At 38.9% G+C, this 12,902-nt stretch overlaps 1 protein-coding gene across 1 annotated transcript; it reads right to left on the reverse strand.

Annotated features, from left to right (window-relative positions):
• Positions 1 to 628: 628 nt before the first annotated feature.
• On the reverse strand, positions 629 to 9,786 carry LOC143883502 (uncharacterized). Its single transcript, XM_077386846.1, has 4 exons — positions 9,396 to 9,786; positions 6,120 to 6,345; positions 1,916 to 2,009; positions 629 to 1,086 (listed from the first exon to the last, which is right to left on the reverse strand). The coding sequence occupies exons 1-4, from the start codon at positions 9,695 to 9,697 to the stop codon at positions 833 to 835; spliced, it is 876 nt and encodes a 291-aa protein (XP_077242961.1). The 5' UTR covers positions 9,698 to 9,786; the 3' UTR covers positions 629 to 832.
• Between the last annotated feature and the right edge of the window lie 3,116 nt (positions 9,787 to 12,902).

Consider the following 12,902-nt stretch of genomic DNA (forward strand, 5'->3'; position numbering starts at 1 on the left):
AGGGGTGCAACTCGGGTCGGGTTGAGAGCAACCCTAACCCAACCCGAGATAGCATTCCCTCAACCCTAACCCGACTCAACCCAAGCCTCGGGTTGAGGATGGTCAACCCTAACCCAACCTGCCTCCAAATCGGGTCGGTTTGGGTTCAGGTTGAGTCGGGTTGCGATCGGGTTCATCTACGGTCAAACGAAAAAATACAAGAAAGGAAAGCATAACCTTGAGAAAATAATGATAAAATTAGAGAACGGAGGTCGGGTTCAGGTCAGGTTGCCAATGCCACAACCCTAAACCCCACCTGAATTTAAATTGGGTTGGCTTTTCTCAACCCTAAGCCAACCCAACCCGAGAAAATGCCAACCCAACCTGAGCCAAAATCAAGTTGGGCCCGACCCAAGTTACACCCCTAAAGCTATCAGCCCAAACTGGCATTTCCATGCTAACTATAGCCCATGTGAAAAAGGGGCGTACCTGGCTCCTTCAACATCCAAAGATAATCGGCATCAGAATCAGTCATGTAGGATAGCACGAAGTTGATCACGATGAGCTTGAAAAATGTTTCTTTGCCATCTGTTTGCTCATAGGTTACTAGTATTTTTGAATCTTTCCCTATCTAATGCTTCTCAAGGATAGGGTTGACAGTTTTCACACTTAAATGTATCATCTTTCTTTTCATTTAATAAATGGGTAGTAGTCCCAACCAAACTCCAGCTTACCTACCAAAAAAAACATGTATGAATAGAAGTCAAATATAACATATCACAATCCACTGAAAAGTCATTTGTGGCAACTCGCCCAATGGGAGACTGCCTCTTGTCATGTCGTCGAATAATGATCAAGCCCTCACAACACGAGTCACGACAATCACCAGGAGGACCATCACAGATAACATGAGAGAAGATCTCACCATGTCCTCGAAAGCCGCTGTTTTATTTTCCTTGTCATGGGATCGAAACATATCGTTCATTAGCTTCTTAATCATGTCAATAAATTCCATTATTTTCGCTTTGGAACAATGTAAGATCCAACTCAGAATTCTTGTCCCAACTTCAGGCCTTTCATCCGGTGGCAATGGCTGTTCTTTTTCGCCTGCATAAATTGTATAATTTCACAGACCAGAAAGAAAAAGAAAAAGGAAAAACTTTAGATTGAATATCATTCAACAAGAAACAAAAACTTTAGATTGATGAATATGGCTTGGAAAATTCTCTTCATTGGCGCACTCGAGCCGTGTCACAAATATCTATCTCTGATATTTTCAAAAGATCGCAATTTTATGGCGAAATTTCTATAAAACGAAAAAAAAATCCCGAAATGATCCCAAGATTATAAAAAAATATAGCGATATTTTCATTTTAATCATTACCGAAATAATATCCCAATATTTTTTATTTTTTCCTTAAATTATGTATTTTAAATATTTTTTATCATTTTTCAGATATAAACATGAAAAATAATAATAATACATCCCCAAATGTTTCCTTGGCGAGTATGAAATGATTCAAAATAAAAAATAGAGCAGCATAAATTTAAAATCAGAAATTGATATGTGAAAATCTAAAGCATTCGATAGTTTATAAAATACGTCAAATAATTGAGAAGAAAGATTATATGATCACAAAATCTGGTACACATTAATTAAATATAAATGTAATTTTTCTTTTAATTAATCAGAAACGACAGTAATTTTGAGTCCAATAATCAGTTTGGGCGTTCACCATCGGTTGTCATAATCTCAAACAAACAGGGCCTGACTAATACGTGATTATTGACATTTCACTTTAAAAAATCATTTATTGCTAGTAAAAGAAACTATAATCATCTTCAATAGTAACTAAAACATTTTAAATAAATTTCCAAATAGAAAAGTAAGAGCAATATTTTTTGCTTTGATTGATTCATAAGCTTTTGCACAAACCTGCATAGAATGACTCCTTGAGCTCCTGCACCACCTCATTCTTCATAACCGCATCCCATATGGCTTTATCAGATGATAAAGAAACAACCATTCTCTACATAAAATAGAAGCCACAACAATCAATGTAATGTAAATTGCACTTTGTAATTTATAAATGGGATTTGCTAGACAATTTTGTGGAAAGCCTTTTGCAGTAGAGAACAGCCAAATAGGCTCACCTTTTAGCAGATTTTGTCTTGTTGATTTAATTCATCTGAGGTCGTTGTTCTCTCCAGCAAAAGTGAGCCGCAAAATGGCTTTCCGCGAAATTGACTAGCAAATCCCTAAATGTGAATATAACTTCCCAGTTTGAAATTCAAAATTAAAACAAGAGATCTTTCACCATTATGGAGAGTAAGGGAGACAGCTTGCCCAGATTTACTCATCTTTTTTTATCTTCCACCTACCTCCACTTTTTTATCCTTTGTTTTTCAAGCCACATATACTATTGTTTTCTTCTATTTCCAACGCACTCCCCACGCCAAAAGAAGAGAAAAAAATATATGTGATTACATTGGCTAAAAGAAGGGAGTCACACGACCTGAATTTCCCATAAATATACCAAAGAATGTGGCTAGAGAAATAATCTGATTGCAAGAGAGCTACAGACAAAAATTGAAAGATAGGCAAGTGTAAGGAAGTGACCCTTAAAAGAGGGGCACAACTACTTAGCATATTTGACCCCTTATGTCTTGTTGCCTTTAGTTCCTGTTTTCTTTCAGTTTGACTTCCTTACCTTCGTCCTTCGGACTTATGACATGACGAGCACTATTGGCCTTTAGAAAAAAGGGGAGATTCAAAGTCACTACGAAAAGAATAGCATAGCTCTTTCTTTCCTGAGTCTCCTTTCGAAGGAAAGGCCTTCGCATTCCTAATCCGATAGGGCCGGACAGCTTTGCTTGCCCCAGCTTGGCGAATCGCATCACCGCGCAACGACATTGTTTGTGCGCCCCTTACTGTTCTCGCTCAGTGTTTGCAACGGCTGGGAAGCCTGTCGTAGAAGCGAAGCCTATTGCCACGCCGACTATCAAATACGAGATTAGGCCCCTTCTCAAAGATTTGATGGAATGGCCCAGCCCAATAAAGGAAGGTTATAGTACGCGATGCGTTCCATTTGTATGAATTGCAGGAAAGCACAATAACTACAAAAACACATCTCAATCAATCAGTGAGAAGAGCGGGCCCTATATGACTGAAAAAGTTTGGTGGGACCCAGGTAGAACGCACCCATAAAAGCCACCCATTAAGGGGAAGGTGCTCAAGTCCTTATAAGCCCATCCACATAGATTCACTTTTCCGATGTGGGATCTTTGCTTTCGCTTGGAAACCCCAACAATCTCCCCCTCCGCGCAGAAGCAACGCGGACAATCTCGCCCCTCCACATGGGAGCAACGTGGGAACTACAAGATCTTCCCCAAGGAATTTTCTCCGTCCTCGAGGGTCAACCGAGGTTACCGAGATCTTCCCCGAGGGATTTTTCCATCCTCAAGGGCACATAGGGTTAACATGTCATCACCACCGACTCATAAGAATCCGTATCTTTTATTAGTTTCTTTAGTTTGCAATTTAGAGTTTTACTTTTATGGGTCACAGTTAGATAGGTTCTAAATAAAATTTGTATTTATCTAGAACTTCTAGAAAATAGGCTGGAAGAGTTTGATTTAATGTCTATTTGGCTCTGAATATCCAATACACTTAATGATATAAATAAAGGAGAAGAGAAGTGGGCATGATTGAGCTTCCACAATTTAAAAAAGTGCATTCATGCCTTCTATCAGTGAGTACTTCTAAAGTTTTTAGTAGAGTGGCACCTACGGTTTTACAATTTTCCTTCTCTTGTTGTTACTCTTTCTTCTTCCAAAGGTTACCAAAGAGGTTCACAAGTGGTTGATCGGAATACCAGTTTGTTTTTTGGTTTGCTTCGAGGTGATATCGAGGTTGGAATACCGATTGTTCTTTGGGTTGCTTCGAGGTGATATCGAGGTTGGAAGAAGGAGATGGCGGAAAATTTTAGATGTTGGTGGGGATCAAAGAGCTCAACAATACCAACTACATCTATTGGAAGTCGTGTTTGGAGTCGTATCTTCAAGGCTAGGATCTATGGGACATAGTGAACGACAACGACACCAAGGCACTAGGCGAGGGAGTGGATGCGTTGCGGCAGTGGAAGATCCGTGCCAGAAAAGCGTTGTATGTATTGAAAGCGTCAATATAGAAGGAGTTGATTGAGCATATTAGAGATGCGAAAACTCTGAAAGAAGCGTGGGAGGCACTCTCATCTCATTTTTCACGGGCGAATGATGCAGGGTTGCAGACGTTAGAGAACGAGATTGGTTCATTAACACAAGGTACTTTATCTGTTTATGCTTTATGGAAAGTTAAGAACTTGTGTAATGAGATCTCTCAACTAGATGCGGAATCTAAGTTTAGTGAAAACCGGATGCGGAGATTGATTATCTATGGCTTGAGACCCGAGTTTAACGGATCTATCACTGTTATACGTGGCTGGCCAACGCAACCATCTCTCTTTGAATTGGAGAATTTTTTGATTAATCAAGAGACGATGGCAAAGCAGATGGCCAGATTGTCTGTAAAAGAGAGCGAGGAAGCGCTTGCGGTGAATAGCAAGCGGAAGTGGCAGAAAAATAAGAAGCCAAAGGATTCATAGAGGAAAGGTGCTCAGGCTGAAGATAATGATCAATCACATGAAAAACGTGTTTTTATTGTTATTTTGTAATAAGCCGGGTCATATTAAAAGAAATTGTTTGGTTAAGATCGAGACCGATGATGGGAATGTTATCACTGAATCCAAAGACAAGGATGATGGTGAATGAGAAATGCAAGTGTGTTTTGCTTGTGATGTGGCAGTGGGAGAGACTGCCACCGTATATGACTTCGAGGGGGAGGTTTATTTTGCATTGAATGTTGCAAAATTCTCAATTGTGAAAATCTCAAAAGATAGTAAGGTGGAGAAGCCGACGTCTTTTGAAGATGCAAAAGGCGTCTAAGAGAGGCGAATTGAGAGATTGTGAAAATTTTCAAAGGGAACTTACCATGACTAGTGGAGTTAACTCTGAAGGGGAGTGCTAGAGTCACCACTAACTGGTGCATGGCATCGAAGGGGCCGGGCCGACGGGTTTAAATCGTAGTTGATATGAGTCGGTGTTGAGGGGGAGAATTGTTAACGTGTCATCACCACCTAATCATAAGAGTCCTTATCTTTTATTAGTTTCTTTAGTTTGCAATTTAGAGCTTTACTTTTATGTGTCACATTTAGATACTTCCTAAATAGAATTTGTATTTATCTAGAACTTCTAGAAAATAGGCTAGAAGAGTTTGATTTAATGTCTAATTGGTTATGAATATCCAATACACTTAATGATATAAATAGAGGAGAAAAAAAGTGGGCGTGATTGAGCTCCCATAATTTTAAAAAGTGTATTCACGTTAAGAGGCACCCACGGTTTTACAATTTTCCTTCTCTTCTTGTCACCTTTTCTTCTTCCAAAGGTTACCAAAGAGAACACACATAGGAGTTACCACGCCCAGGCTCTGATACCTCTTGTTGGCACCCAGGTAGAACTCACCATTAAAAGCTAGCCATTAAGGGGAGGGTGCCCAAGTCCTTATAAGCCCATCCACATACATTCACTTTTCCGATGTGGGATCTTTGCTTTCGCATGGAACCCCCAACATTTGGGACATACTTAGCACAGACTCTAGACACTTACAGACATTGTGATACTTCTCTACATAAACACACACTACAACATATGTAACACATTGATGAGCAAGAACGGTTCTCGACCATCCTTTTTTACTCACTTATAATTGAATAGTATTGGCCATTCATTTTATTTTCTGTTATATTATGATTCTCGGGTAACTAAAACAACTGAAGAGAACTTGAAAAGGTTGTGTTTCGATCCATCAAAACTTTTGCAAGAATGCAGAAACAATCAGATAATTACAGAAAAATGAATAGCAACAGATGCATACAGCAAACTTGTATTTCCATGTGAAGTGGGATATTAGCGGCAACTGATACGAATAAACTAAGGCACAGGAGTATGCTTTTCCCACTCACACATCACACCAACAGCAACAAAGAAAAAATGGCAATCATTAATTAGCAGAGGATAGAAGAGTCAACAATCAAAGTCACCTGAACAGATGGATTCATCTGAAGTAAACGAATTGAATTAAGAACATTATCATATCCTTCAAACTGCAATGCTCTCGGATTATAAAGATTCAATGCAGGCTCAATCCAATCTGACTCTGATTCACATGACGGAACTCCACTTGAATTCTGATCAGCCACATCCTTGTTCAAAGTAGCAGGAAATCTGTCTTCAATAACCTGGGAATATGCAACTGGGCCTAGGACCCTACAAGTAGAAAGTTAATACCAGTTGATGAAATTGATTCTCTGTAATAAAGGTTAACCATTGAAGGAATACAAAATTTCACAACTAAAAAATATTTTAACACAATTTTCTTGTTACAGCTGTTCCAGTTATAGATGGGTAGATTGGATTCCTCAATTTTTCAAAATAAGGCTAAGGGTATGAATAAAGATAAAATATAAATAGTAGATCAGTGTTTGAATTAAAATAGGGCCTAGAGAATAAGGTGAGTGCTTGTAAGGAGGCAGCCTCCTTGAAGTGGCTTATTATAAGAAGGTAGCTTTCTTGAAGGTTGATTATGTAATTTCGGTTATTGCGAGTCAGACAGAATATACAGAAGATTAGAAACATCATTAATGAAATCACATTACCATTCAAAAAAAAAAAAAATTAGAAACAGCCACCAATCATAGTATGTACTAAATGGTGTTAATAATTCCTTTTTTTTGGCATTTCATTTCTAACTAATTTTTTTTAGTGGAAAATAAAATATCAAGACCCACCCAAGTAGTAATGACCTCGGCAAGCTCCCGTCACTTTTATGAGTACAAGTCACCACTCAATAATTAGTTATTATTATGGAACTAATTAGTTGAGAGTGAAAATTGCTGGGCTTGGAAAAAGATTAGATTATTGACTTTAGTTAAGAGTTGAGACAAGAAGAAGACTCTGAACATAAAAAAAAATTCTACGAAATGCAGGACTAATCATCCTTAAATTAAATTTGAATGTAGCTATCATGGGCCAATAGTTGAGCAATTTCCCCTGTATTGAAATAACTTGTAGTATCAAAGTATCTAGATAATCTGTTACGAATCTGGATGGATTAAGAATGTTAACGGAAAGTATCAGAAGTACTGAAGCAGGGAAATTTACTCTTATCGAAAAAGTTGGGGCTAGGAAGGTCGATTATATAGCGATATTTGTATATATGGTGGAGGCATCTTGGTAGCGATAGTATAAGTATGATGCCTGATTTGCAATCTAATGTTGCTTTCACATTTTAAGGATAAGCTACAGAATTATGGTTGCAATCTAGTGGGTGGCTAGAATTCCAGAGCATAAGAGATAAATTTGAATTCTTAACTAGGCTTATAAATTTGTATGGTAGCCAATGGGCCGGGCCCAATGGGTATGTATGTAAGACCCAGTCCATGGTGATCCTGGTTTGACCTAACTTAGTAGCACACAGGGTGACCTATTTCTTGCCTTTAAGCCCACCAAAATACAGGCTGGGCCTAGGTCTGAGCCTTAAAAGACGGCCAAATGGGTGGTTGTTACTATGTTATCACTGTCGGGTAAAATTGCATCTTATATATCTCTTTTATGTGTAGATATATTCTTATGAAGTGAAAATGTATCCAACTGCTTCCACGAAGTATATTTGCAGCTTCCACCAAGTATATTTGCTTAAAAACTGAATTCTCAAGCCAATGCAACTTTTAAAATTAGTATCCCTCTTCTTTTCTTAAGCAAATAAGTTGAGAAAGATTGCAACAATCTTCTCACTCTCCTTTATCTTCTTATCCATACCAATTCTATGGTTCTACATCTTTTCTAATACCTCATTTCAGTATCTTTTCCCTTCTCTATCTCCATTCTCCATTCTCTTCTCTTTTGTTCTCCTTATCCCAAGTCCTAAAGCAACAAATATGTTTCTTATCAGTATAATGGAGTTCTTAAGCATAGTGGTTATAAAAATGGTGTTTATTTGTTACTGTTTGAGAATATCGACATAAAATGCAATTCAATAAAATTGTTTCTGTTAGTTTTGTCAATCGTAATAGTAAGAAGTACAGTTTTCTTATCTGAAATTGATACTTCCAAGTTCCAATACACTGAGACTATCAAAAGTGTTTTCTATATCAATTATGAACATATCAATGTAAAATATGCTTTTTACAGTGAATTTGGAAAATAAAGAAAAAAAAACTATTTTTGTTGCCTAGATATTGAAATGTACATAAGAGCCAGTTTGTGCAGAAGCCCAATTGTAGATTAGAGAAGAATTTTGCAATCTAATGTGGCTTTCACATTTTAAGGATAAGCTTCAGATTTATGGCTTCAAGTTGCGATCTACTGAGTGTCGAGTTTTGAAATAAATGACATAAGTTTTGTTCCCAACAAATTTCAAATGCATGAACAGAGAATCATACATAAAACACAGAGATAGATGAAATTTAGTTAAATTTTGAGGTCAGCAATTTCTTAACTAGGGGTTGTAAATATTTATGGTAGCCAACAATCTGGGTAGACTGATGGATGGTTAAGACCCAGCCATGTTGATCTTGGTTTGGGCCTAGCTTAGTGGCACAAAGGGTAACCTACTTCTAGCATTGTAAGCCTACTGAAATGCGAGCTGGGCCTAGGCTTGGGCCTTTAAAGAAAGCCCAATGGGTCTTCACTACAATATTATTACTATTAAGTAGAATTAGTGTGAATTGAAAATGTAGCCAACTGCTTCTAGCAAATCATTTAAGCTATGACATCTGTATGGTGGGGCCCACTAAAAAAGGGAAAGCCCAGACCATTTTCTTGGCATCACATCAGCTGGCCCAATGGTAGATTGTTTTACAAGTGTCTCATATAGGTTCATCTGATAGTATCATTCCCCAAAAAATCCAATGCTAATAACAGAACAAATATATTTTAGAATCTAATTAATTAAAACGAGCAGTATTAGCATTAGAAGTGTAAATAAACCCAACATTGAAAAACCAGTATGTTCTCTTGATACAGGGATACTCTTGCCTTTTTCTTTTTGTCAAACAAACCCTTTCTACTTCAGCCTCTTTATTGCTCTATATCAGAGCAACTGTTCTCTAAATCCCCTTCTCTGTTCCCAAAAACACTAAAATTAACAACAACAAAAAAAACACGATTTTTTGTGTCTATAAATCTACAAGAACAGAAGAATGTGAAATAAAAAGATCAGCAAATAAGCTAATACAAGCAAGAGAGCAAAACATTTCCAACTTCCAGAGAAAAACCCAAAAAAGGGAAAAGAAAAAGGTAAGGTTTTGGAAACATACTGGTGAAGAGCCGAGACAGCTTCTTCCACTTCATCCTTTGATGGAACAGGCCCCAAAACAAAACACTCTTCTTCTTCTTCTTCTTCTTCGAAGAACTCCCACCCATCACCATCATATAACAAAGGAGAAGAATGCTTATTAGAAGCCAAGATTGAAGTGTTGGAAAAGGGAAGGTTCAACGAGGAAGAAGAGATTGTAAGGATATTGGTGGGCTTGGGCTTTGGGCCCGATAAGGCCTCTTGTTTTCCCCCAACGCTAGTCCTAACGGCCCGGCCCACAGTCCGTAAAATCCCACCTCCCATTCCTGTGTTCCCAAATGACCTTCTCGTCTTTTTCAGATTCCTCCTTTTACCTTTTCAGTTTTCAATTTCTATCTCATCTCTCTCTCTCTCTCTCTCTCTCTCTCTCTCTCTCTCTGTGTGTGTGAAGATTATCTTTTTCTTTGTTCATTTCACCTGAATATCCCTTAATTATTTTTTATCTATTTTTGTAACTTTCCCATCATCCCATGTTCGGATGATTTTGCATTCCTTGTTTGGATAACAACATCCCCAACTCTATTAAACAATTTCCTTATTGGCAAGGGAGCTGATATCTTCACATATTTTTTGCTAATTCTGTCACTTTCCCATGTTTGGATGATTTCGCACTCCTTGTTTTGATAACAGCACTACCAGCTCTATTAAACAATTTCCTGATTGGAAAATGTCACGGACCTATTGTTTTAGCAGCGGAATAACCCGTACGGTGCCTCAACATACGCATATGCTAAGGCCAGCCTTCAACGCGTGCAAGGCTCTGAAGGTCTTGCATGCCCAACACCTCTCGATGCTTCATATGTGCACACAATCTCTAAGCTGTTCAAAATGCTACTTGGCTAAGATCTTGACATGCACTTCTAGATACTTTGTACACAACCACCAAGCCTTTCATCAAGCTATTGAGCTTGGCCCTGTTGTGCCCAACTCTGAACCCCCTCTCATGATCAGCCTGCATCATGAGTACATCGAATATCAGGCCTTCAAGCCCAATGCAAAGTCCATCCAGTACGAGGCATGACGATGCCCCGCACAATTTGCAAGGCAACTCCAACCTTCGTGAAGCAAGGCCAGGTCCAGCCATGCTCTGCTCCGTTAGGCCTAAAGACTTAGGCGCTCACACCACCTGATTAAGGGACCATCTGGATAGTCGAAGCCCACCAAGGAATGAGGCATTGTCCCACATCCCAATCCGCCAAGCACTAAGGCTTGGTCTTCCAAGAAGCAAGATGTCCCATGGACTAATCCGCAAGGTGTACACCTGGCGAGTGCAACCGAGGTCGCCCCAGCACGAACTCATGGAAGACCTAAAGATTAGTCTATCCACAAGACGTACCGCGATGCAGACGGCAAACAGTATAGCTAGCCCCCTGCACCGGTCCTTACGCACAATGCATGTGGGAACCAAACCCAACATGCATTGTCTTTGGCCCCTGTCATCGACCAAAGAAACTGGAGCATCCCTATGGATAACTCTCAGTCAGCACCCAAAGCTCCCTTAGGGAAAGCACATGAGCTATAGTATGATTTCCAGCTGTGTGCCTCACATGCACAAGCAAGTCCTCTTGCTACCCACAAGCAAACCACCAAGGTTCCGGCCTACACCTGCTAGACCTATCGGGGGAGGAGTCAGCATGTCATGGGGTCAACTCCTCCTAGAAAGGAATAGCCAACCAAACCTCTCACCCAGGAGTGCCGACCAAAGGTGTTGTTAGCTACGTGCCCACCAATGGGTCTTTACTACAACTACGATATTATCACCATTAAGTAGAATTGGTGTGAATTGAAAATGTAGCCAACTGCTTCTAGGAAATCTTTTAATCTATGACATCTATATCGTGGGGCCCACAAAAATGAAAAACCCAGATCATTTTCTTGGCATCACATCAACTGGCCCAATGGTAGATTGTTTTACAAGTCTCATATAGGTTCATCTGATATTATCATTCCCCAAACAATCCAATGCTAATAATAAAACAAATATATTTTGGAATCTAGTTAATTAAAACGAGCACTATTAGCATGAGAAGTGTAAATGAAACCAAGGTTGAAAAACCAGTATGTTCTCTTTATACAGGGGTAGTACTCTTTCCTTTTTGTCAAACAAACCCTTTCTATTTCAGCCTCTTTATTGCTCTATTCCAGAGTAACTGTTCTCTAAATCCCCTTCTCTGTTCATCCAAAAACACTTAAATTAACAACAACAACAAAAAACAAGATTTTTTGTGTCTATAAATCTACAAGAACAGAAGAATGTAAAATAAAAAAGATCAGCAAATAAACAAATACAAGCAACAGAGCAAAACATTTCCAACTTCTAGAGAAAAACCCAAAATGGGAAAAGAAAAAGTAAAGGGTTTTATAAACATACTGGTGGAGAGCCAAAACAGCTTCTTCTACTTCATCCTTTGATGGAACAGGCCCCAAAACAAAACCCTCTATCCTTCTTTCTTCTTCTTCTTCTTTTTCGAAGAACTCCCACTCATCACCATCATATAACAAAGGAGAAGAACACTTGTTAGAACCCAAGATTGAAGTGTTGGAAAAGAGAAGGTTTACTGAGGAAGAAGAGAGTGTAAGGGTATCGGTGGGCTTGGGCTTTGGGCCTGATAAGGCCTCTTGGACTTCCCCAACACTAGTCCTAACGGCCCGGCTCACAGTCCATAACATCTCACCTCCCATTCCTATGTTCCCAAATGACCTCTTCATATTTTTCAGAATTCCTCCTTTTGCCTTTTCAACTTCTATTTCATTTCCGGGTCTCTGTGAAGATTATCTTTTTCTGTGTTAATTTAGTCTGAATATCCCTTAATTATTTCTTAGCTATTTTTGTAACTTTCCCATGTTCTGATGATTTTGCATTCCTTGTTCTGATACCAACATTCCCAACTCTATTAAACAATTTCTTTATTGGCAAGGGAACTGATATTTTCCACATATTTTTTGCTATTTTTGCCCATTTTCCCAACACTACCAGCTCTATTAAACAATTTTCTGATCGGCAAGGGAGCTGATATTTCCATCCATTTTCCACCAGGAATGGATGCATGTCTATCTCATTACTTTGGATCCATGTTTCAAAATGCAGATGCCGCGCAGAACACAGCTGAAGAAAATCCTAGTAGTCTCAGCACGACGCAGTCTAGTACTTAGTTGATGCGGACGAGTATTCGGTTGACGCAGTCATAATTCGAGAGATGCAAAAGAGCTTTTATTGAATCTGTAGGGCAAAACATGGAACACGACGGTAAAAAGCGGAATGCGGCCCAGGTAATAGGGAGTTGACTTAGAGGAGTCCACAATGATGCAGGGGAGTTTTAAAACCATGCTTTGTGTTGTCTTGGGGGACTTCATTTTCATGAAGGCTCCGTTTCTTTCGATCATTCAATGGGTGTAAAACAAATTTCACAACCTTTTTACACTACTTAAAAATGGCAGTAAAATTTGTTTGACTCCTGTTTTAAGTCGA

This window comes from Tasmannia lanceolata, unplaced genomic scaffold (genome assembly GCF_043159265.1).
Source record: "Tasmannia lanceolata isolate RefF3 unplaced genomic scaffold, GAP_Taslan_0.1 ptg000008l, whole genome shotgun sequence".
Classification (NCBI taxonomy): Eukaryota; Viridiplantae; Streptophyta; class Magnoliopsida; order Canellales; family Winteraceae; genus Tasmannia; species Tasmannia lanceolata.